The sequence below is a fragment of the Protopterus annectens genome, chromosome 9.part0 (genome assembly GCF_019279795.1).
Source record: "Protopterus annectens isolate FY-2018-M chromosome 9.part0, PAN1.0, whole genome shotgun sequence".
NCBI lineage: Eukaryota > Metazoa > Chordata > Ceratodontiformes > Protopteridae > Protopterus > Protopterus annectens.
In genome coordinates, this window is record NC_056743.1 from 441,095,280 (window position 1) to 441,119,474 (window position 24,195).

Below are 24,195 nucleotides of genomic sequence, written 5' to 3' on the forward strand. Positions count from 1 at the left end.
CTGATTCATCAATCAGGCGGGTTGCATCAATCCCTCCAAACTCTCCAGCTCACAGCTTGGTTGTTCCACTTCCAACCTTAGCCAGGCCTCCCAGCATTTCCCCAGCAGTACGTGAGATTATCGTCTCCTCTCACAAGTCTACAACGAGAAAAATTTATGCTAGCAAATGGAAATGTTTTTCTTGTTGGGCAGAGGCTAGGAATGTGGATCCCTTTTCAGCCCCAGTCCACAAAATCCTGGAATTCCTAGCACAACTGTTTCACTCCGGGTCCGCTTCCACTACGATCAGGGTACAATTAGCGGCCATTTCTAACTTTCATGTTGGTTTGTCAAATTCTAACATTGTCTCATAAGCTCTGTAAAGCTTTTTTGAGAGGGACAACTCTTCTTAGGCCTCCAGTGAGAGATCCTCCTCCTCCTTGGGACCTTAATTTAGTCCTAACTTCCTTAATTCTGCACCCTTTTGAACCAGCAACATCCTGCTCCATCAAGTTTCTATCTTGGAAGACACTCTTTCTGGTATCTATTACTTCAGCCAGATGCATCTCCGAACTTCAGGCACTATGTGTTCATCCTCCCTACTTGGTTTTTCATAAGGGCAGGGTTGCTCTGAGGACTAATCTTTCGTTTCTTCCTAAAGTCTGCTCAGAAAATAATTTAAACCAATATATAGATCTTCCTGTGTTTTTCCCTAATCATACCAACAAGGCAGAATACAAACTACACCAGTTGGACGTTCATAGACAATTGCATTTTTACCTGCACAGAACTAAAGAAATAAGGAAGTTGGACCAATTATTCCTTTCTTATGCCTTGGGCAAACAAGGTCTCCCAGTTTCCAAGGTAACCTTGTCTAGATGGTTGTCACACTATTACTTTCATTTATCAGTTAAGGAACAAAGCGTTACCTATTAAACTGAAAGGTCATTCTACTAGGGCCTTGGCCACCTCTGTAGCCTTCGTGTCGAGGTTGCCCATGGATTCTATCTGTGCAGCTGCCATGTGGGCAAACCCTCATACCTTTATTTCTCGTTACAAGCTGGATATATGGTCTCCAGGAGCACAGCTGACTTTGGTTCCACTGTTCTGAAGAGTCTGTTCCACTGAGCAACCCAGGATATTAGGTGCTAGAGACGCTGTCCCAACCAGCAAGAATGAAGGTGAGATAGACAACTTAAATGTACCTACCATAACGTTCCATGTTAGTTGTCTTCATCTTGCCTTCTTTCTTGCATCTCACCCTCTGTCCCCCTGTCCTAGTGGACTGAGAGGAGTTCCTGTTTCACTGGATGTGTGTTCTCTTATTTTTCCTCTATTGAGTTAGAGAATATGGCAGGTAATGTCAACCTATTTTTTGGAGTGGTTTATTCTTTTGCTGTGTCTGGAGTTAGCTATTTCAAACGAGATCTGGGTAGCTATCGCTAGGCATCATGGGATAAGGGGTAGCCTCAAGCCAGTAATCAGCTCTCGAGCTATTGAAGATGGCTGAGTCGGAGCTGAGGATCGGCTCTGATCCCAACCAGCAAGAAAGAAGGCGAGATGAAGACAACTAACATGGAACGTTATGGTAGGTACATAACTTCTTTTTATAGTTATCTTTCAGTATTTTACATGATCTACTAATTAAACATTTTAAACAGCAGTTTTTGTTCTAGCCTCAACTAAAAGCTCTGCCAGCGCTGGTCTATCACTTATCATTTTCATATCCCTTTCTCCTTGACTATACTCTGTAACTGGCAATCCAGACATCTACTTGGACTCATCCCACTCTTTCATTTTCCATTTCTATTAATTTGCTTTCAGTACATTGAGTTCCTTTGCTAATTTTCTGCAGTAAATTCTACCCCCTTGCCTATTTTCTATGCCACTGATAATAGACTTCTTATAATAAAAACATAACTATACTCCAGAGTTTCTCTTGGTATAATAAATCGAAAAGAGCATGGAGAAAATTCTTCTGGGGGAGCTGACCTCAGATACCTTGGAATATCTTAACCTCTTTCTGAAGATAATATGTGCTGTAAGACCCTATAACGTCATTAGTAGTGGTATTTTTAATCAACCTATGCAAATGGCAGAATCTACAGAATGAACAACTATATAAGTTTTTCTCAAGTTTATGCCAGTTACAACCTGCCTCAATTTTTCAAATGCACAGGTTTTCAGCCCTAAAGAAACATTTATTGCAAATCTATGCAAAAGTTAATTAAAAACTCCACTTTCTGGCACATTAACTTTTTTGGTCAGTGATGCCTATGGAAGCCTGGTTAATTTTTAATATTACTACTAAGAGAACATCTTCTTATAAATTTCTAAAGCCTTTTAAGTTTAGAGTTAAAGACAAAACTTTCATGGCAGCATTTTTCATCAGCTTCTGTTATGTTCTTTCTTGCAGCTCAAAAGGGAGTCAACAAATGCAGAAATACATCTGGGTGTTCAAAAAACACAAAACTCAGTCTTTCTTAAAAATGGCTAAAAATAATTAAACAAGAGTAACATATTACAGATATATCTGCCAAGGTTTGGACAGATGAAATGTATAAATAAAGTCATCTTTGACAATTGTGGAGTTTTAATGTCTTTGGAAATTTTATACAGTCTACTTTAGATCATTAGTCATACAGCAAATAATAAAAACATTACACTTACTGAATCCCAATCAAAACTGAATGACAAAAATGACGTATTTGTTGTTACACCCAGGATATGTAGGGCAGTGCATGAACTTGCCACACTGTACATCAAATAGCTCCGTACCACAGAGCAAAGGGTGTGCAGGGAACACTCCTCATTACTTGCACCGGTGACCACTAGACCCATCTCACAGCAGTATGATGATTCTTCCTTTGCTGGAGATGACCTGGAGGGGTTACTTGTGCCATCCATGACTACTACTTAGAAAAGAAGGTAAAGGCTTCTCACCTGATAGTGCTCTTAAGGGATCTGCTCTGGTATCCTGGTGTTGGTTGCAGAGGCTGGTAGGTAGAGACTAGGTGCCTGCCTTAGCATTGTGGAGCACCTCCTGGCATAGTTTGTGGAGTTGCAGACCAGCAGCCTCCCCCAGTTAGGTCACAGAAAGTAGCCTTGTATAACATCAGCCACCCATGTTTGTAATGGTTACGTTTGATGGTCTCTGGGCCACCCTAGTATCCAGCTAGCCCCATTCTGTTCTGCTATTTAGCAAGCATAAGTATTGGTATGCTGCATTAAGTAGATTGTTTCCTAATTAATAGATTTTTGGCTGTCCCTTTATTTTACTGTCAATGTCCCTTTCTATATTGACCATTCATTTCTCCCAGTGGTTGCTCATATCCTCACGGCTGCCTGAATGACTGTGATCAGTAACTTGCTGCAAAATGATTCCCCAGCATAATAATATGAAATGAGCTTTTTTTCAGCATTGCATCACTGGCAAATGTCTTCTAGTTCACAGATAGTTCTTATTCAGCTCCAACACAGTTCACACTGTTGCTGTCATTGCATCTAGGCATTCTACAGTAGCGTTGGGGTGATGATATTCTTCATAACAAATGCCTACATCTGGAATGTAGGACGTTATTTACAGTTCAGTGAAAGCATCAGGTTGCTGGTATTTAATATTAGCAGGAAGTTGTGTACAAATAGCACACTATTAGTTAATGAAATATTTTTATCTGTATTCTTCACTTGGATGTTAAGGATAAAAGTTTCAAAATGAAAAGAGGTACATTGCCTTTATAGAGTAGCAATGCTAAAAGATAATCCAATTAAATTGGATTGTAGTTGGAAAGAAAAGTAAACTAAAATACCATGTCAGTGATAAAGGTGCAGGTCTAGTTTTCAGTGGTATTAGTAGAACAGAATGCTATGCATAGTGTGTACAATGTACCACTGGTTGGTACTGAAAAACATTTTGCATTCTGTCGTACTTTTGTACACATCTGTATCAGTGAAAAGGATTCCTCATCTCCAGATAAAGCTGACTACCTGGTACATTTTCTCTGTTCAGAGTTTTGCAGAGACTGCCACCTTTACAGAACACCAAAAATGAGGTGCTATTGGGTAATGAATAAAATGTGAGTATGTCACATGGAACAAAAACACAGTCCTTAACACATATCTCTGTATAGAAGGTATTCTGGTTCACTTTGGTGATACTTCACGTGTTACTGATGACTGGGCTTAAGATCCAACAGAAGAGAATTCTCAGGCAATATGACAAATGTGATTGTTATAAGGCTAAAACATGGGAGTGGTTCTAGGAATTAGACAAATCAGCTACCTAGCTGGTACTACAACTCACAAGAATTAGACACTGACCCAGGAAAAACCTAGAAAAATAGAATAGGATAAAGAGGTACAATGTTTTGGCAATCAAAGATGGAGGGTCTCATTAGGAATTGTACTGTCATGATAAGTTCGGTAACTATGGCAATATTTTTTCCAGTTTTTAAATTAGTTGTTTGTAAGATACATTCCCTCCAAACTGGAGCAGAACCAATCTATATTGAGGTTTAATATATAATTAAAGTAATGTTAGTGCCTCTTTCAGAAGGGAAAGAGAAGTAGCTGGTGTTGTAACAGTATTTATAAAACTCCCTGCAAGAGAAATCCATTTCTGCAGATCAGGAGCATCAGCTCTTGCTAAAATCCCAGGTTTGCATTGAGACTTCACTCTGGGCTGCTGATCTCTAGCGCTTACCATGCTCGTATTAATTTAGTCTTTACCATACCAGGGTCATATCACAAACCTGTTTAGATAAAGCACATAATCAGAAAATGAATAACCTTTTATTTCTCCTCATGTTTCCCTAACAAGCAGCAGCTTTAGTGGGGCCCTCACACAGTCGAGCTAAAACCAGCTATGATGTTAGTTTTAGTGGAGAGAATGCCCCCCCAGCAGGATTTAACTAAGTCAAGGGCACTGTATCAGTGGTAAAATGTTAAATGAAATTGTGAAGCCTGTGATTTGACAAAACAATGTTACTATAACCAGAAATTTCTTTGAGTTTTAAAGGAGATATAAATGAGTTATTCTTATCCACATGGTTTATTAAGTACAAAAGACTGCTGCACTGACTTTTGTTGGACTGGCAAATATGTAACAAAATAGCAGAGTAAAATAACTTACTGTATTTGGGGGCCTCCCAGGACAAAGGGGCCCCATTGACTGCAGGGTTCACTGGTGCCTAATGCCGGCCATGCCATACCTTGCACCCACTACTAGGCTTGTATCCTGTGCAGGACTTTTTCTTTCCCTTGCAACCAATGGTGGATTGGCATCCTGCCCAGGACTCATTTTGTGTCTTGCACCCACTGCTGGAGAGGCACCCTACCCAGGACTCCTCCTCTGCCTTGCACCCACTACTGGACTGGCTCCCTGCCCAGGACTGGTTCTTGGTCCAGCAGTGGGTGCATGACAGAGAACAAATCCTGGGCAGGATGCCAGCCCAGCAGTGTGTGCAAGGCAAAGAGCCACACCTGGATAGGATACCACTCCTTCAGTGGCTGCTAGACACAGAACTTTTCCTGGACAGGATGCCTCACCACCAGTGGATGCAAGGCATGGAACAAGTCCTGGACAGGATGCAAGTCTAGCAGTGGGTGCAAAGTATGGGGCCAGTCATAGACAGAATGTTAGTTCAGAAGTCATGTAATACACAGAACCAGTCCTGACAGGATGTCACTCCAGCAATGGATACAAGACAGACAAACTAGGCCTGGGCAGGGTGCCAGTCTACTGTAGAGCACACACACTGCAGCACAGTGGTGAAGCATCTAGCATTGTCATCTCCCTGTAAGAGGTTCTCCATTTTGATTCTTGGCAGATTCCACTCAAGTCTCCAAAATTGGCATTGGTATTTGCAAGTGATGATAGGGATGAGGACCTGGCTTATTCTGACCTATGCTGACTATGTAAGGGGTCTGTATACATCTTTTGGCCAGTGTGTGTCCACCATAATGTCCAGTATCAATGAAACAATAAGCTACTGATCAGCTGGTGTCCAGTATACCAGTCTGGGTAAGCTGGGATAGCGGTGTTGAAGGTTAAGTACATCAGCAAGTTTCTTCTCTATCAAAAGTCCATACTACTAATTGACCTGCCAAACATGAGTTAATGATTATTAAGTTGAATAGAAATTCACTGACATGAAGCAGCTTAGAAGTGATGACTTGATGGTAAGGAAGAGACTGGACATCCACATCCAGTATATCCAACAGCCAAGTTGAAAGTACAGTGCAGCAAAGCCACTTGGCTTGGGATGGAAAGTATGCTACTCTGAGGAAGGCAGACTAGAAGTGATGCTGGAAATGTGATGGAGGATCTTCTGAAAACAGTGAGGGATGCCATCAAAATTAATGATAGACTCATGGCAGTAAGACTTCAGTGTAAAGATAGAACAGTGTTCATGATCTCAGCCTGTGCTCCACAGCAAGGTTGTGATGGTGAGGAAAAGAGAGCATTAAGACAGAAAACGTAGGGCCTATTAGATAAAGCAGAACAACATGAGTTGGTGTTGATAATGGGGGATTTGAATGTTCGTATTGGGAGAGGCAAAACAGGATATGAGGACTTCAGGAGGGCAATAGGAATAAATAAGTAGAGGCCATCCTAGACTTCTGTCTGGCAGTTGGCTTGATGATGATCAACACATAGTTCAGCAAGAGAGGTAGTCACAAGATCACGTCCAGGAGTGGATAACATACAACTGAGTTAGACCTCTGCCTTGTAAGGAAATAACATTGGGGGTAGAATCAGAGATTGCAAAGTCATCCCCAGTGAAATAGTTGACCCACATCATAAATCACTGGTTGCCACAATCAGCTGCAAGCAGTGGTTAGAGAAGGACCTGTAAGTTGACTGGAGAGAAAGCACAAAATTTCAAGGAAATACTCAGAGCTCTAGCACCTCAGAAAATAGAGGAAAAAGGAGTAGTTGAAGAAGATTGGCAGCGTCTCAAAACAACATGTGTGAAGGCAACACAACAAATATGTAGCCGAACCAGGTATAGAAATAACGTAGATAAGGAAAGCTGGTGGTGGAAGGAAGTCCAAGAAGTTATCAAAAGAAAAGAAAAAGTGGGAGAAAGAAAAGACAGGACAGAGTAAGAAGGAATATTGGTTAGCAAACAAAACTGGCTAAGAGAACAGTCACTATAGCAAAGAAAATGCCATCGGAGGCATGATGAAAGAATAAAAATAACCTGGCCTAAAAAGAACAGTACTAAGGAAGATGAAGTCAGGGGAAGCAACAGGCTCAGAGGAGGTCACGGCTGCTAGATCAAGTTGTTGGATGAATTACAGAAGAAATGGCTTCTGAGGATAATCAGCGGTATAGAGGGAAAAACATACCCAGATGATTAGAGAATAATCAATCTGGTTCCAGGATATAAAAACAAAGAGGACAGTTACAATCGTGGGTAGTACAGAAGTATCAAAATCCTGTCAGATTGCAGGAAAGTACTGAAGAGGGTGCTTAAAGTAATATGTGAGATGAGCAATTTGGATTCAGACCAGGATGCATGGCAACCCACTCAATGTTTGTAGTGAGACAGATAGTGGAGCAGAAGCTAGAGATAAGGAAATAGTCCAAAAGGGGATTCCTAGACTTGAAGAAAGCATACAAAAGGGTGCCACGAAAGATGATTTGGGCAGTCCTACAATGGTTTGAAATCTCTGAAACATTGGCAGAATTAGTGCAGGCTGTATATAAGGACACAGTTATACAAGTATGAACAGAGGGGTTCCCAGTGGCAGTGGGGATGCATCAGGGTTCAACTCTGAACCCAGTGCTGTTTATACTGGTGATGGACTAAATTAGCACACAGATTTGGAGGGTACAGATAAAAACAATCTGCTTGATGCAGACAATGTTGCATTACAAGCATACTCTGAACAAGAACTTCAGGAAACAATAGGAGAATTGAATGTAAAACTGAAGGCATGTGGTATAAAACTGAGTATAGGCAATAAATAATACCAAGCAGGCTCACAGTCCCTATCCAGGGAAAAGCCAGGAGAAATGTCTGGTCAAGTGGCTTGCTCAAGGTCACAGAGGAAGCAAATGAGGCTGATGGAATGAATGAAAGCCTGTACCATAGGAAGTACAGCTCACAGCCTTAGCCCTCTGTGCCAGCTGTCAGACTACAAGCCAGTAGTCACAACAGCCAATGGCAGAAATCAGAAGAAACTGAAACTTGAGATAGAAGGTAAAATAGTGGAACAGTTTAACAGTTTCAAATACATGGGAGGAGTCATCGAGGTGATGGGAATTCTGAATGAGAAAGTCAAAGCTAGAATCAGACCGTCTGCAGCCAAATGGCACAGAATGTCATGCGGACAGTGTGTGAAAGAAGAATGTCAAAGAGGCAGAAAGGTAAAGTGTACAAAACAGTGGTGCGGCCCTTACTACTATATGGTACAGAAACCTGGGCAGTGAAGACTGAGCAGTTGAGGAAACTAGAGATGATGTAGATGAAGTGCCTGAGACATATTGTAGAATGAACACTGTGACAGATGAAGTGATGTTAGATTGAAGCCATGGTAGCCCCAGTTACAGAAAATGTTATAAAGAACAGAAAATGATATGTTGATGGAGGTTTGGGAGAGACAGGGAGAAGACAAAAGGAAACGAGGATATCCAGCAAAAAAATGGGCAGACTGTTTGAAAGAAAACCTGTGACAGTCAGGCATGACTGTTGAAGGTAGGAAAGTGGTAATGAATTGCGAGAGATAGTAACTGTCAATGCAACATCCCAACCAGAAAATGAAAAGAAAGAGGATGAAGATAATGATAAATTCAGTTGATGGCATTTTGCAGCCGTAGCAAATTATCTTGCAGGGTGGAGATGAATTCTTTCTGCCTTAGAATTGTGGATTAGTTATCTTTTACTTCCCTTCTCCATTTATATGTGCCTGGCAGGTTAAGCTTGGGTAATAGCAATGATTTGACAGCATGTCCATCTAGTGTGCTTAAGAAGTTGACTGCAAATGTTGTGCCATTATAAAATATCCAGAAGCCAGAAAGACACTTCATTAAACTGGTAGGCAAGCTGACCTATTATACCTTGATTTCAGTCACGAGTCAGTTTATGAAGAAAATGATAAATTCAGTAATTATATGGACACTTCAATCAGTCCTTCCACATGACATGTTTCTTTGAGGAAAAAGTGTTACCCAGAGAAAATCTAAGCAGCACAAGAACATTCAAACTCCATGGAGTCAACAAAGGACTGAAACCCAGGCCATCGAGTTGTGGGGCACAACTCAACCACTGAGACTGAAAATCAAGCCAGTGGGTAGTGATACGGAACTTTTAACCACTGAGACTGAAAACCAGACCACGGGAATGCAAGGCAGAACTCTTAATCACCAAGACTAAAACCCAAGCCATAGGGATGTGAGGCAGAACTCACTCATTCAGGGGGCGGCATTCCTGAGTGTGTTGCCCTTTGGATGGGTCATTAAACTGCTGTCCCATTTGCTAGAATTGGTAGCAGCTTAAGTGAAAGTAAAAGATCCCATGGCACCTGTTGAAAAGAGTAGGTGAAGTACCTTGATGCCATGATAAAATTCCCCCTAGTAGTATAAATACCACCACAGGTCCCCCTGAAAAGAGGCTACTAGCCTAGTGGGACTAACCTGGTCAACAAAACATAAATAAATATTACTGATACTAAAACCCAGGCTATGGGAATATGAGGCAGAACTCTTAACCACTGAGCTTGAACTCCAGGCTGTGGGACAGTGAGGCAGACATCTGATGCACTGAAGTGAGTCAAGTTAAGATGAGAAATAACAGAACTATTGAGCAAAAGTGTTAAACATTCTGTTTCTGATCCCTGAATAACCAAGGTTGTCACTGAAGGTGAGGTGAGTCATCAGTGTTACATATATTACCTTCCAAGCCATCCCTGACACTTGTGCTGCAGGACCAGCTCAGGTAACACTTTGCTGTATATTTTCAGCTTTTACTCATGTCAGTAGAATTTTAATCATTTTATATAAGATATTCCACACAACATTTTGATTACCACAAACGAAGAAATATCAGACTTTTCATATCTCATTTAAATTATGTTCCACCACACATTTATTTATTCACAGCTGAGACTGTGAGTGTACTTAACCTTATTAGGACAAAATTACATGGCATTTTAGCACTTCTAAGACTTCCACCTTTGAAAGTAGGTGGGGGACTGTTTAGCAGACATACTTGTATATCTGGGACTGGCCTTCTGACCACTAAGCAGTTACTGATTTAATGTGTGAAGTGTAGGTACAACTGTGCTTCATTTATGCAGATTTATGCCTGTGCTACATGATGTAACACATCTAGGAAGAGTTTATGGCTTTTCTGATGGTCAGGATATAACAGCTTAGAAACACAATGCACGCTTTCAATACCTGCAGCAGAAAATAGATGTAAAAGCTTTTCCTTCTGAGGTGTGACAAGGGCTTATCAGTGTTTCTTACAAGCACTAGAAGATCCTGCCTGGCACTTTCCTATCAGCTTCACAGGCAGTGCACTTTTGATAGAGATGAAACGTGCTGATGTACTTAAAGTCTGGCCTATAATATTTAAACAGAATTATTAACTGTTTGGTAAATATGATAACAGTGGGCACAGCTGAAAGGTTCTTCTCATCAAATGCAACAGTTGAGGAAAAAGAAGCTGAAGTTAATATCAATGAAATTATGACACAAGAATTCAAGAGTCAAGTCTAGAAAGTAATTTATTGCAATAAACAGTTCTTACATGTTATAAAGTGAATAATAAACATTACAAAATAAACATTAAAAATATAATTTATGTAGCTGACAGACTACTTGTTATAAATATATATATATGTTTATACAGCCAAAAGCCAAATGTCCAAGAAACAATAAAAAGACACAAATTCATATAAAAAAAAAATCACATATCCCCAAATGAAATGCTTCAAACCTTAGAATAACCATTCTATAACAAGATTTGATAAATACGTATTGAAAGGTCACAGAAGCCAACAGAAATATGTGTAACTGTTTTTTTTTTTTTTAGAATATTTCACTTACTGATGGAAGCATCCGTTCAATCAAAAGAAAATTATGCATTCAGTAAATGGCAAGTATGTTAACCGGGATACTAGCTATCTTGTATTTCCCATCAGCTCTAAAATTCTTATATTTCTGTATTAATACTGATATATTATGTATATGAAAAAGTCGATTGTTGTTCTATGAATAATTATTGCATTTTTGTGGTACATTTTCCTGGCCAAAGCCATGATATTCTTCTTATCTCATAAGTGTTACCATGGCAGTACTCCATATCACAACACATCACTACAATTTTAAGCACTGAAGACACTATGGAGACTGATGAATGTAAAACAATAAAGATCTTGTTCTTATGGGAATATCTGCAGCACTAAACAGGAAGAAATTTAGCACAGTTTTTGTACTAATCACATTTTCTCTTCTTCCAAATGCATCAGATGTTTCTTAAGATAAAGCAATATCTGATAAGGTGCATACTTTTTAAGTAAATAATACACACATTTCAGAACGATTCTTCAAGATACATACTTTGTAATGCCCATAAAGCTGTTCCCATTAAGCCGGAGGATCAGTTTTTGAGATTAATTCAGTTATAACAGTGTGTGTGTGTGTGTATATATATATATATATATATATATATATATGTGTGTGTGTGAGAACATGCTAAAAGTAAAAATGACATTCCAATGACTGTGGCTTTAACTTACTCAAGGTCATACTGCCGTGGGGAGATTCTACATAGTTTAGGGGTATGGGGACACATTCCCCCTAAGAATAAAAAAAAAAATGAAGATTATTTTTTTTACTTTATTCATTTAATTGGATAAGCCCACTGGACACAAATGTCCCTTTTCTTAGGTGACCTGAGAGTATTATCTGGTTAAGTGACTTGCTGCAGGTAAATGGAGGAGAAATAAGTCAGTCCCAATACCCTGAACTACAGGAAACAGCTTAGCAGTTCAGAACCTTAGATAATGTTGCTTTTTTGGTGTTACCAGTGCTATGAAATGGGCTCAGGAAAACAAACCTAGCAATCCTAAAAAAAGATTGCACAACAAAAGATAATTATCCCATTTCATTAAACATGTGATGGGTGGTGCTCTGGGCATATATTAATAACACCTGGAGATGTAAGCCACATGTCTGTTAGGATCATGCCACATAGCATCCTGGTGTGCAGTAATCCCATCAACACACACACCACAATATGCTATACATACATATATTGGTGAAGAGAAATAACCCGTGATCCTTTGTAGAATTTTCAGAATCTATCAACAATCAAGGTTATAGAATTTTAGTAGAATTTTATTTTTAAATATATATATTTTTTAATTCTGACAGAGTATTTTTCACATATTCCTGATCAGCAGTTTGTATAATACATTATTTTTTTCTGGTACTTGCAGGAAAATGATCCTGGTAATCACATTATTTGAAGAAAAAAAAAACTGTCCTGATGCTTTTCTAAATTTCCCAAAACTAAAATGAAATATTGAAAATGAATGAAGTACCTTACCGCATGAATTCTGCCAGCAGAATTCAATATTCTGCAATATTTAATGTCAATTACACTGCACTTTCAGTCAGGAGACAGAAATATTATTAATATAGCATTGAGGCTGTAAGACAGGATGTATAAGAAATTAAAGGACTAAGTTGCTTCTTTGAAAACATCTGTGGTTTAGAGGTATTTTTGTTTGTAACCACGCATTTGTTTAAACACCAAACCCATGCAGTGATGCAGTGATCCATGTGACTCAACTCTCAGATATGTAATCATCCCATTAAAATATAGATCTTTATGTTTTTTTTTAATAAACATGCTGAGATGGCCATCTTTATATGTTGCAGTTTTTCCAATTGCCATTACCTGGCACACTACTGTACCTGTTTTGCCTTCATTTATTTATTTTAGATTTGTTGACCAATATAGTCCGACTGGATACATGTCATTTTCGGTGGAGGCCCAGAGAGAAAAGTTCCAATACTACAGATAAACCTTTACACGATCATCACCTGGCATCTTTGCTGGAAATTAATACAGAGGCACTACAGCATACTTTGAAAAGCCATGCTTCTGTTATCAGGCTACCCTCCTATTAAGGGGGTAGATGACATGCCTAGTAGCAAGGTGGAAGGTTCCAAAATGGAAATGCCTGACAAAAAGAGAGAGAAAAACAAACACAGCTCTGTTGCACCCTGATTCATCAACTCCCATGCTTTATTACTGCGTTGTATAACCTTTGGTTGGGGGTTTCCTAACTGCTGTGTCCTAGACAGTAGTTGCTAGCATACTGTCATCCCTGCATTAATTACAAAGGGTCGCTTCCCCTGAATGTGTAAACTGCATGAAGTTCTGTTAGGGCACTACATGGCATGATGTGTGTTTTGGTAGAGGAAGAAGGGCACAGGCAGGAAGAAAAAAATGTGTTAGCTAAGGTCCTGGAATCAGTACTGTTTGTTCCCATCATGGCTGCAGTCTTATAGGTATGACACAAGATAAGAGGCCACAGCTATAGGTCAAATAATCATCTGATGTCAAATACCAACTCCTACAGATATTGAAGGTCATCTCGGGGAAAAAAACATTAACGGGGGTTAAATATCAGTATAAATCTCAAAGAATGCTTGCTGGATACTGACTGGTTTTACTGTTTATTTGCTAGTGGTATTATAACAATGAAAAAGACAAAATGAAACCATTTAAACACACATGGGTTGATAGATAAAAGGCCCGTTTTCCAATCAAAGCAGGCCAGTCAAGGGATGAAGTATTACATTATCATATATAGCAAAGACAATAGTAATCCATTACCCCGAGACAGTGTTCATCCTGCCAGGCTGTGCTCCATGATTAGAACTTACAGAGGTGGGGCCCTATTGCTTGCCTGGGCATTGTCCTTATCCTTTCAAATTAGTATGATTACAGCATAGTTCTTACACAGTCATAACATATTTGTTTTAATTCACAGACAGCAGGAATGTTTTCAGAAGAAAAATCCAGTGGAGCAATGAAACATTTTCTTAAAGAGGTTTGATTGTCAAACCACTTCATGGGGTTAGACACAGCTATTACCAAATTAGTTATTCAGCAGTAAGGCAGCAGGCAATATGTTAGACATTGCACTGAAAAGGAACACTTCCTTGCTAGGAAAGCCAAAATGCAAAAGATATGTTTTCAAAGCCTCAAATGCAAGTTAGATGGAAAGCCGCAAGCTTTGCTTTTTCACTACTGAAGCTACTTAGTATAACCTACATCAATACAATCTGTAAAAATTGGTGGCTTTAGGGTCCATCACATAGATAATTTACAAACGAAATGTCTCATGTCTGAAATGACAGATTACCGGTATGTTGTTTTCTCTACTACTGGAGGTCTTTTAACGTTCATGCAGGATTCTGCCATGAAACTGTCCCCATATCAAGCAGAACATCGTGCCCCCTCCCAGACAGTGTTCCTTCCACAGAGACCATGCACAAGTGTAGACATGTCATCAGCGATGGAGGAGAAATACATGGTTTTCATTTACTGCTGCTTCATTTAATACATTACCATTGACGGTTGATCAAACCTTGTTCAAACACTCAGATGCTTTTGCAATTTAAGATTGAACTTAGGATTTGGACATGTGTTTTATTTTACACGTAATGTACAAAATGTGTCAATCAGTTATTAATATACTTTTGCATAGCACTGGCCCTGCCAGTATTTTATCTCTTCTATATTAATTATATTAACTGGGTGTATATGATATTATATATATGTGAGCGTGTGTGTATATATATATATTTAATATATATATAGGACTGATGCTCGATGGTGCTTTTCACTGAAGGCTTAATGGCTTAGCATATTTACACAAAAGTGCTTTTAACCAAAAAAGCACTTTTGCCATATGTATGCCTGCAGCCAGAGGGAGTCGTGGGGCAATGACTGTTGTGGATATCGTACTACTGGGTAAGGGAATTTTTTCCTTTTCCCCAATGTAGTGTGATCTCAGGGTGAGAATATTAAAGTAGGGGGGGGTGTGGGAGGGCACAGCCCCCCACATGGGGGGTGCAGGGGGGGCTATGCCCCCCTGCATAAACACCTTTTCGTTGTTTTTCCTTTTTTTTTTTTTTTTTTTTTTTTTTTACGGACTTTAACAAAGTGCTTTTTCAGTAAAAGTGCTTTCGTTAAAGTGCGTTCGGTAATTTTGGATTCGGACTGTTGAACGAAAACTTTCGTTCAACAGCCCTAGATTTTTTATATATATATATATATATATATATATATATATCAAGTAGTAATATTCTGCAGATGTTGAGTTAGACTCTCACCCCTCAATTCCTTTAAAAAAGGGTGGTACATATTGAGGATAACGATATCAGATTCACAAACACAAAGTGATTCGTTTTGAAAATGACTTTAGACTCTGTTGTGCATGTTTATGGCAATTTGTAGTAAACAAGTGACATCAAACATGTTACACTTTATCACAAAACCTGTGAGATGGACCCAAGAAGTCTCCTTTTCAAGGCTGTTGTGTAGGCAACATTCACTCCAGCAGCACTCACATTTGTTACTATGAAGACCCCTTTACTACAGTATGCAATATATCAGTAAGGTGTGCCTTCATGCTCATTATCTGTTTACTGACATACATCATTTACTTTTGTATTTCATGTTCTTCCGTGCACAAGTGGTGAGGTGCATAACTTTATTCTCATATCCTGGACATAATTCAATACTTCTGAACATATTACAGTAACTTCAGGATTTATTTTTATAGTGCAGTACAGCTGGTAATTTGTAAGTCACATTTTTTTTTTCTTCAGCTGTCAAAGCAGTAAACGTACAGTAGGGTATTCAGTCCATAGAAGAAGATATATTTCTAGTCCCGCATTCAAAGCTCTCAGCTCTCGGAAGGGAGGTTTAGACCCACTTTATGACGTGTGCATTGTCTGATACTGGCATCCAAACACAAGTAAGGCATTTTTCTGCACTGCAGTACACAACACTACTAAGGCAAATATCTGATTATACTGTTGATGGCTGGGTAAGCATCAGTATATCACTAGATGAGGAAGAGAGTCACAAAGAAGAATTTTCCAAGATCTAATTCTACTGCAGCTGTTAGCTTACTGTGTTGTACTGAAAATGCCACCTCATACTGCTTTGATGTTGTTTTTCTTCTTAAAAGTAAAGTTGCAGCATGTTTTCTGGGCCTGCAATAGCTCAGTTACAGGAAGTCACTCAGGTCCACTGATAAACAACTTTTGTTAGATGCTAGGTTCTCAGAATCCTTTATCTTCTTTTACGTAGCAACAGCAAAGCACTGAGAGATGCGACTCGTTCCTGACTTGCATTTGCAGTATTTTTATGGATTTCAAGTTTTGGGTGCTAATATTTCCATTTTAATGCCTCAAAAAATTGAAGAACAGTGATGAAACTTCATCGGGTGAGATAAGATGATCTTGTGGAAAAAAAATCCAAAATTTCGTCAAAGAAAGCAGCCAGAATAGAATGTGCTAGGTTGCCAGTCTGTTGAAGATTGCTGGCCAGTTAGGTATTTTAAAGTTCCAAGTGTTCCACTTATCTCAGGACAGCACCAACAGGAATGCATACCTAGAGACAGTGTTACTTTGTTTAATGAGCGAATGCTAGACTTGATAGCATCAGTAGTACAATTCACTCTGCAGTTACAAAGTCGGGTATAGTTCCTCTGAAGTCTTTGTTCACTGCTCTTAATTTGAGTTCATGATGTTGTACATCCAGTCATGGTATTCTGCCACCTTTGTGTAAACACCTGGCTTGTCCTTTTCTCCACAGCCTTCACCCCAGCTGACAACTCCTATCAGGTGCATCCGGCCATCATGAGAACAAACCAGAGGGCCTCCAGAATCACCCTGTGAAAAATAAGTTATATAAATTATTTTATGTTCTTTATTATGCATATCTACATAATTAAACTCATTGATAAAAGTACAATACAAACTATGATGCCCAAAGTTCAAATCCCTTCATGTTTTTTTTTATGAATGACTCCCCTCAGTCATTTAAATTTAAATGAGTTATGTGAGGAGAACAGCTGTTCACCCAATGGCAGCTGGAGGAACCACAAACTATTAAAGGGTCTGAGAACATGTCTACTGTACGATATGGATGATAGGCTCAAACCCCACTGATGGCAGTCATTCAGATGTACAGCAGTCACTTTGTGTTCTTCCACCTTCCATGCTCTTCTGCTTAGCAAACTACCTGCCTTGGCAGTAATGTCTGTAGACAACAACACAAAAACTTTCCAGCAAGTATACTCTCTGACACCGTTAATGCCAGCAGAGGTCATGAGAAAGTGATCTGATAGCCTACTCACACAAAAATATTACTTAAGGAAAGAACAGCACTACAGAATAATCAGCTGTTTTGAAAAGAAAAGGAATGTGGTTTATTAGGATCAGGAAAACCAGTGTGTAAAAAACATACTGTATCAAAACTGATGCCATGTTAAACACTTCATGCAGGACTTATCTCTGTCAGGGAGTACAATAATAATAAGAAAATGGACTAGAAATGCCTCATTTTTGCCTTCATTTGCTATTCTGATAAAAATGTTGCCAACTAAAGAATGCAATTGCGTTTGTTCATACATGCATGTGTGTGTGCGAGTGCGCAGATTTATGTGTAAGCAACAAGGCACTAGATTATGCAAGTTAATGGCTTTTAAACATGGTAAAACTGATTTTTTTAGAACAGTTAATTGAATATGTCAAACAATGCTTGTACTTCAGTTGCTTAATAAGTAATCAAATTAGTACAGCATATTCACGTTTTAGCAGATATATAGGCACCTGACAAATGTATATATAAATATATAGGTACAGAAACTGAAACGTTAGAGACCTTCTACACAAATTACATGTTTTTGTGATTTGCTAAAAGTGAAACATAAAGGCAAACGTTCACTATAGAAAGATTAGAAAGGGGGGAGAGCTTTGAAGGGTGAATGTACTGATTTTGTTTAGGATACAGCAATGTTATATCATCATAAGGAATGCAAAGCACCTGTGGCGGCATGGAGTACATAGCAGAGTTCTCAAGTACTTGGCAGGGACATTGGTGACACAAATGTCTTGGATCACTGAACAGTAGGGAGATGTCAGAGGACAATAGGAATGTTACAGTGCCTTATTTACTTATGGGTTAGAAATGGTATCAGGTATTACAGGCTTGTAAGTCTGGTGCTGGTAACTAGGAAACTAGTGGAAGAGTTTCTGAGGGATATACTGGTGTTTTTTAAGCCAGACCGTTATATTACTGTTGGTTAATTTTAAGAGTTGACAGGTTATTGTGTACTTGTTTTCCTACAATGGTCTAGCTGGTGACACAATACAGTTAAAGGCAGTAAGTCAGTACTGACACTAGAAAAGCATCATTAGCCTATCTTTAGAAACACTATGAGAAAAGTACTAAAATACAGCTGTTAGAACAACTGTCAAAATGTACTTCAGACCAGAAACATGTTTGTATTCTTAAAGGCATGGGTATAGTAGCTGTATGTTGCCACTTTAAATAAAGCTCATAGTAATGCTTTGTTTTGAAACAAATGAATATTATGGAACATTTCTTGTCTAAGGTGAGGAGTTAAGGTAGTCTGTTCTCATTTTTTACAGGTTTGGTTGTTTGTGCACTACATGGATGAAATTATGGGATTATAGTTGTAACAAGTATCAGCAGCCTCTGAATAATGATGACATATTTATACTGCCATTTAAAGATGTGAATTATGATTGGAATGAATTTTCCAGAACTATTGTATACTTTGTTTTATGCAATAAAAATCTCTAGGTGTCTGCCATGTTAGATTACGTTAGACTTCACTTTATGGTGCCAGTCTATTCTTAACAATGTCTTGCCTTATACTGCTTTTGTGTGGGAGTGGATATTTACTAATGATCAACAGCAGTAAGGACCCTCTTAAAAGTGTGTGTGTGTCTGTGTGTGTGTGTGTATATATATATATATATATATATATATATATATATATATATATATATATATATGAGTTTATCTTTAAAATGTCGCAACATACTTGTGCGACTGTTTATGTATTCGACCCACAATGTCAGAAATGACAACTGCAAACACTAGGAAGTGCGACCCTGGTACTCAGAAAAGTTCAACTCTCAGAGAATGTCAAATTTGCGCAAAACCACGTCATGTCCAGATGTCTGCTATGAATGTTTTGCAGGGGGCAAGCCCTTCTGCACCCCCATGTTGGAGGCCGTGCCCCCCACACAAACCACCCTGCTAATTTTATCTACTAACTCCATGATCGCACTACAGTGAGGGAAGGGGTACATGTCCCAATCCCCACTGTACTGCGATCTCCACAAACAATGTCACATTCACATGAGCAAATGCACACTGGCATTCGCTCTTTTGTGACTTCAGCAATTTATAGTTCGTTAATATAACTTTCGCAAACATCCTTTTGCACATCGGATCGTTGCAGATGTGCACTTCAACATTTTAAAGGTAAAACGTATATGTATATATATATATATATATATATATATATATACACACACACACACACACACACACACACACACACACACACACAGTTTGCCATCAAAATGTTATATCAGTTACGCGACCTTGGAAGGGCAAAAGGCACTATCCCAAAGTGTCATAACACTGATTTTTAAAATGACGAATCCACAACAGCGAATGCTAGTGTGCATTCGCTCTTGTGGATTCGTTATTTTGAATGGAGATCACGTTATAGTTGGGACTGGGAAATTTACCCTTTCCTTCACTGCAGTGTGATTTCAGTTTGTATATACATATATATATATATATATATAAGTAGCAGGAGGTATGGGGGGGCACATAACCGGAAGTGTAGGTATTTTTGGTAAAGTTGCCATTCCTGAGTTGTCAGCTTTCCTTAATTCCCTCTTTCGGTTATGTGAACAATTGTTTATTACATTTTAAGACATTTTGGGTCGCATACATGAACAAAGGAATCTTATGGAACATTTCTTGTCTAAGACGAGCAGTTTAGGTAGTCTGTTCTCATTTTTTACATGTTTGGTTGTTTGTCAGTTGCATACCTCTCAACCTGGAAACATCAAAAATCTGGACAAGGCCCATGAAAAATAGGTACAAATCTGTACACTGATTAACATAAAATTTGCATACATAATTATGTAACCCCCCCACTTTAATGGAATTGTGGGATACCAGCTTTCAAACGCAAACTGAGGAACAGACAACCAAAATATGGCACCGGAGTCCCCCTGTAGCCATTCCAATGTCCCATTACCTGGCTATTTCACCCCATTTACCATAAACACTAATGTGCATACTACTGAAATTACTTACAATGATTATTTGGATTTTACTTTTACATTTTATAGCACAATGCACAAACACCAATAGACATCTGCTAAAACAATACAGTCTCACAATGAAAACAGAGTAGAACCCACAGCCTTCTGCACCAAAAGCAAATATTTAACCTGTTATGCTATTAACAATGCAAGCAGCCTCTGCATAAGCAAAACTAAACTTCTCTTCCCCCAAAGCTCTCCGCTCCTTGTAAAATCCACTCGACACTCAACTGTATCTCTCAACTTTGCAGCACAAGAAATATGGATAAAGCCAAAATTTATTGGGAGGGGACAAAAGCCCAAAAAACAGGGACACATTTTAAACATTGCTTGTATAATTTTAGAAAGTTGCTAAAATAAAATGTTGTTACCACCATCTGTTTCACTGCCAAGTCTTGAACCCAGGAGGACCATGTGCACTAACCATGAGCAACATACCACTGTGCCAAATCAGCAGTTTCCTAAACAACAGGAAGACTGAAGCTTAAATGGCTATCATTTAGTGAATTCACTTCTCACCATAGCTTTCAGCTTCTTAGCACAAACAAACTTGGACAAAGTCAGTAATGGGGGAATACAGAATTCAGTTTCTACTTCTCACCATAGCTCTCAACCTCTTAGCACAAAAAACCTGGACAAAGCCAATAATGGAGGAATACAGCCCCAAAAATACTGATATTATAAACTTAGAAAATTGCTAGAATAAAAGTTTTTGTGTTTCATGTATTTTCTGAAGAATATGAAGTCTGACACACACACACCAGCTCTGCATTTGAATGAATGACAGTACATACCTCATACAGAGAACAGCTCTGCATTTGAATGAATAACAACAGCTCTGTATTCGAAATAATTAATGATTGATGGCACACACCTCTGCAGGCAGCTTCGGTCCCGTAGACACACCCTTCCTTATCATAATTTATTTATTGGTTAAAAATGACAGATTTTTTTTCTGCTGCAACATTAACACTGTTTTAAGGTGTTTTTAAATGGATTAAAAACTGAGACTATACTTGTTTGCTTAATTAACTGAAACTTTTTTTAATGTTTATTGTCCACTTACTATGAATAAAATGGGGCTTGATCACTTGTTCATAGGTAGGTACTAGGCTATCAGCCCTGGGGCCCATATAAGCCTAGCCAAAAAGGTTCCCTGGCTTTCGCTACCCAAGAAAATTATTTTCCTGTGCCCCTGTTGAGTAATGCCACAGAAGTGATCCCGGGGTGAATTTTCTATTTCCCATCCAGTCATCAAGATTTTTCTTAAAGAGAGCCAATGAGGAGCTTTGCTTGACATGAATGGGTAGTTTGTTCCAGGGTATGAGAAGTCTCTGGGACAGGAATCTATCCCACCAGCATGTTCTGTTTATCGTGGTGACAAGGTTTAGGTCCCAGGAGCGTGTGGTACGGAGAGTTTGGGATTTCTTTAAGTGTGGCATGTCCAACAGCTCTGGGTTTGACATAGCTTTTTATGTTAGGCAGGGATCGCCTCTGAGTAGGCGATATGCGATGGAGTAGAGCTGGAGTTTTTAGACGGTCTGCATATGGCATCCATTTGAGGCCAGTAATCCTCTTAGTGAGGTATTTCTGTGGCCTTTCCAGTTGTTGTAGGTGTCTTGTGAGATACATGCCAAATAGGGCATTGTACTCTATAAAGAGTCTGATGAGGGATGAGTAGAGAGGAACAATGACTGCCTTTTTTCTAGAGGAGAACCCTTTTGTGATGAGGTGTGCCACGTAGAAGGATTTCCTGACTACTGTTGTGATATGGTTATCAAAGGAGAGACTACTGTCCACCTGTGTCCCAAGGTCTCTTTATCACACTTTCAGTGTTTAGTGAGCTACCGCCTATGTGGTAGCTCATGGATACCGAGTTTTTCCAAAAGAGGATGACAATGCACTTCTTGGCATTGAGCTTGAGGCCATGACTTTGACACCAAGCATCTGTCTCTGTGAGGCCCTTTTGTAGAATGTCAGCATCATTAGGTGGTTCTATTATGGCTCCCAGTTTGCAGTCATCTGCGAACGTTGTTAGCCAAAGACCTTCTCTCTTGGCCTGCACTTCAAAGAAGTAGATGCCGAACAGGAGAGGACCCAGAATGGAACCCTGTGGTACTCACTGGTCTGAAGTCAGACTTGGAGTCGGCTACTTTTACTGTGTGGGTTGTGTCAGTGAGCCAGTTGGCCACCCATCTTATGACATAGGGATTTATGCCCAGTTTACTGAGTTTATCTATAATTCCAGAGTAGGGGATGATATCGAAAGCCTTGGTGGGGTCAAGATAGGCTGTGTACACTACCCTGCCCTCGTCTACAGCTCTAGTGACTGCTTCAAAGAAGTCAATCAGGTTTAGTAGACATGAGCTACCTTTTACAAATCCAAACTGAGTGGGGTCCAGGGTTTGGAGGTTACCTATGTCTTTGTTTATAAGCTCCAAAATGATACATTCCATGGCCTTGCAGTCCAGGCTCGTCATGCTAATGGGGTGGTAGTTTCTGGGGTCTGTGGTGGCACCCCCTTTGTGGAGTGGGATAACCGTCACTGTGCGCCATTCTGTAGGCACATAGCCTGAGGTAAGGCAATGATTGAACATGGTACTTAGGTGGGGTGCCAATTTGTTCTGCACTTCGTGCAGTACGCAGCCTGGGATGTTGTCTGGTTCCATGGATGCTGTGTTCCTGGCTTTGGAGAGTGTGGTCTTGTTCATCCATGATTACAGGGGCTTTACATTCTTCCGGTATTAAGATAGGCCCTATGGAGGGTGAGAGTGGGCAAAGTTAGCACTGAACCTATCTGCCAGGATGTTGGCAATATCGGATGGTTCTGTATATTTAGTGCCATTGTGCTGTAGCTCAGAGCAGATCTGTGTGTTGCCATTAAGATTATTGAGATAGCTGTAGAATGCTTTGTGATTGTCTTTGGAATCAGTGGCGATTTTATTCTCATAACTGGCTTTGGAGGATTTTATGAGGGATCTCAGCTTCTTGCTGAGGCTGACCAGGGAGTTCCTCTAATCTTGAGATTTTACTATTTTTTGCAACAGCTTCTTCCTTCTATTGTAGAGTTTGTTTATGGCAGGGGACCACCAGATTGGCTTCCTTTTTTTGGAGGATAGCATCTTGGTTCTGCTGGAGATGGCACGATCCATGCACTCATGTTTGTGCTTATACAGTGCATTGGTGTAAGATTCAGCAGTCATATCTCTATTTTCTGTCTGCATGGGTGTCGTGAAGTTTGCCACTTCTGTCTTAAGAAGCATGAAGTTGGCTTTGGAGTAGTTTTTGATGGTGGTTTCCTTAATGGGTGGTGGGAGTGAGATATGGATGTCTAGGGTGATTAGCTGGTGGTCAGATCTGACCAGCGAGGAGTTGACCTCTGGTGTTACCCATATTGGTAATGACCAGGTCCAGGATATTGCTGCCCCTGGTGGGGGTGTGGACAAGCTGATCCAAAGCGTTGGAATTTATAAATTCCAGAAAACATTGAGCAAATGAGTTGGTACAGGAGTAGTTTTCCCAGGTGATGGTGGGGTAGTTGAAATCGCCCATAATTAAGGTATTGGGTTGTACCTTAATATTTTCCAGTATCTTAAGAAATGAAGAGTGGGAATCCTGGGGCATGGTGGGGGATCTGTAACAAGCTACAATCTGGATTGCAGTCTTGCCCAGTGTTAGTTGCGCTTGGATAATTTCGGATGCATTATATTGAGCAACTAGCCTGGAGGTGTGGATATTCTTAATGAATATGGACACGCCTCTGCCTTTAGTGTTTCGGTCCAGGTTAGGTG

General features: G+C 39.5%; 1 protein-coding gene across 1 annotated transcript in view; it reads right to left on the reverse strand.

Moving 5' to 3' along the window:
* Positions 1–15,279: 15,279 nt before the first annotated feature.
* PLAT (plasminogen activator, tissue type) overlaps positions 15,280–24,195 on the reverse strand; it is a 106,127-nt gene continuing 97,211 nt past the window's right edge. The window contains exon 14 of the mRNA XM_044082983.1: positions 15,280–16,915. Within this exon, the coding sequence (XP_043938918.1) occupies positions 16,754–16,915 (162 nt within the window). The 3' untranslated portion in view covers positions 15,280–16,753. The remainder of the gene's footprint in view (positions 16,916–24,195) is intronic.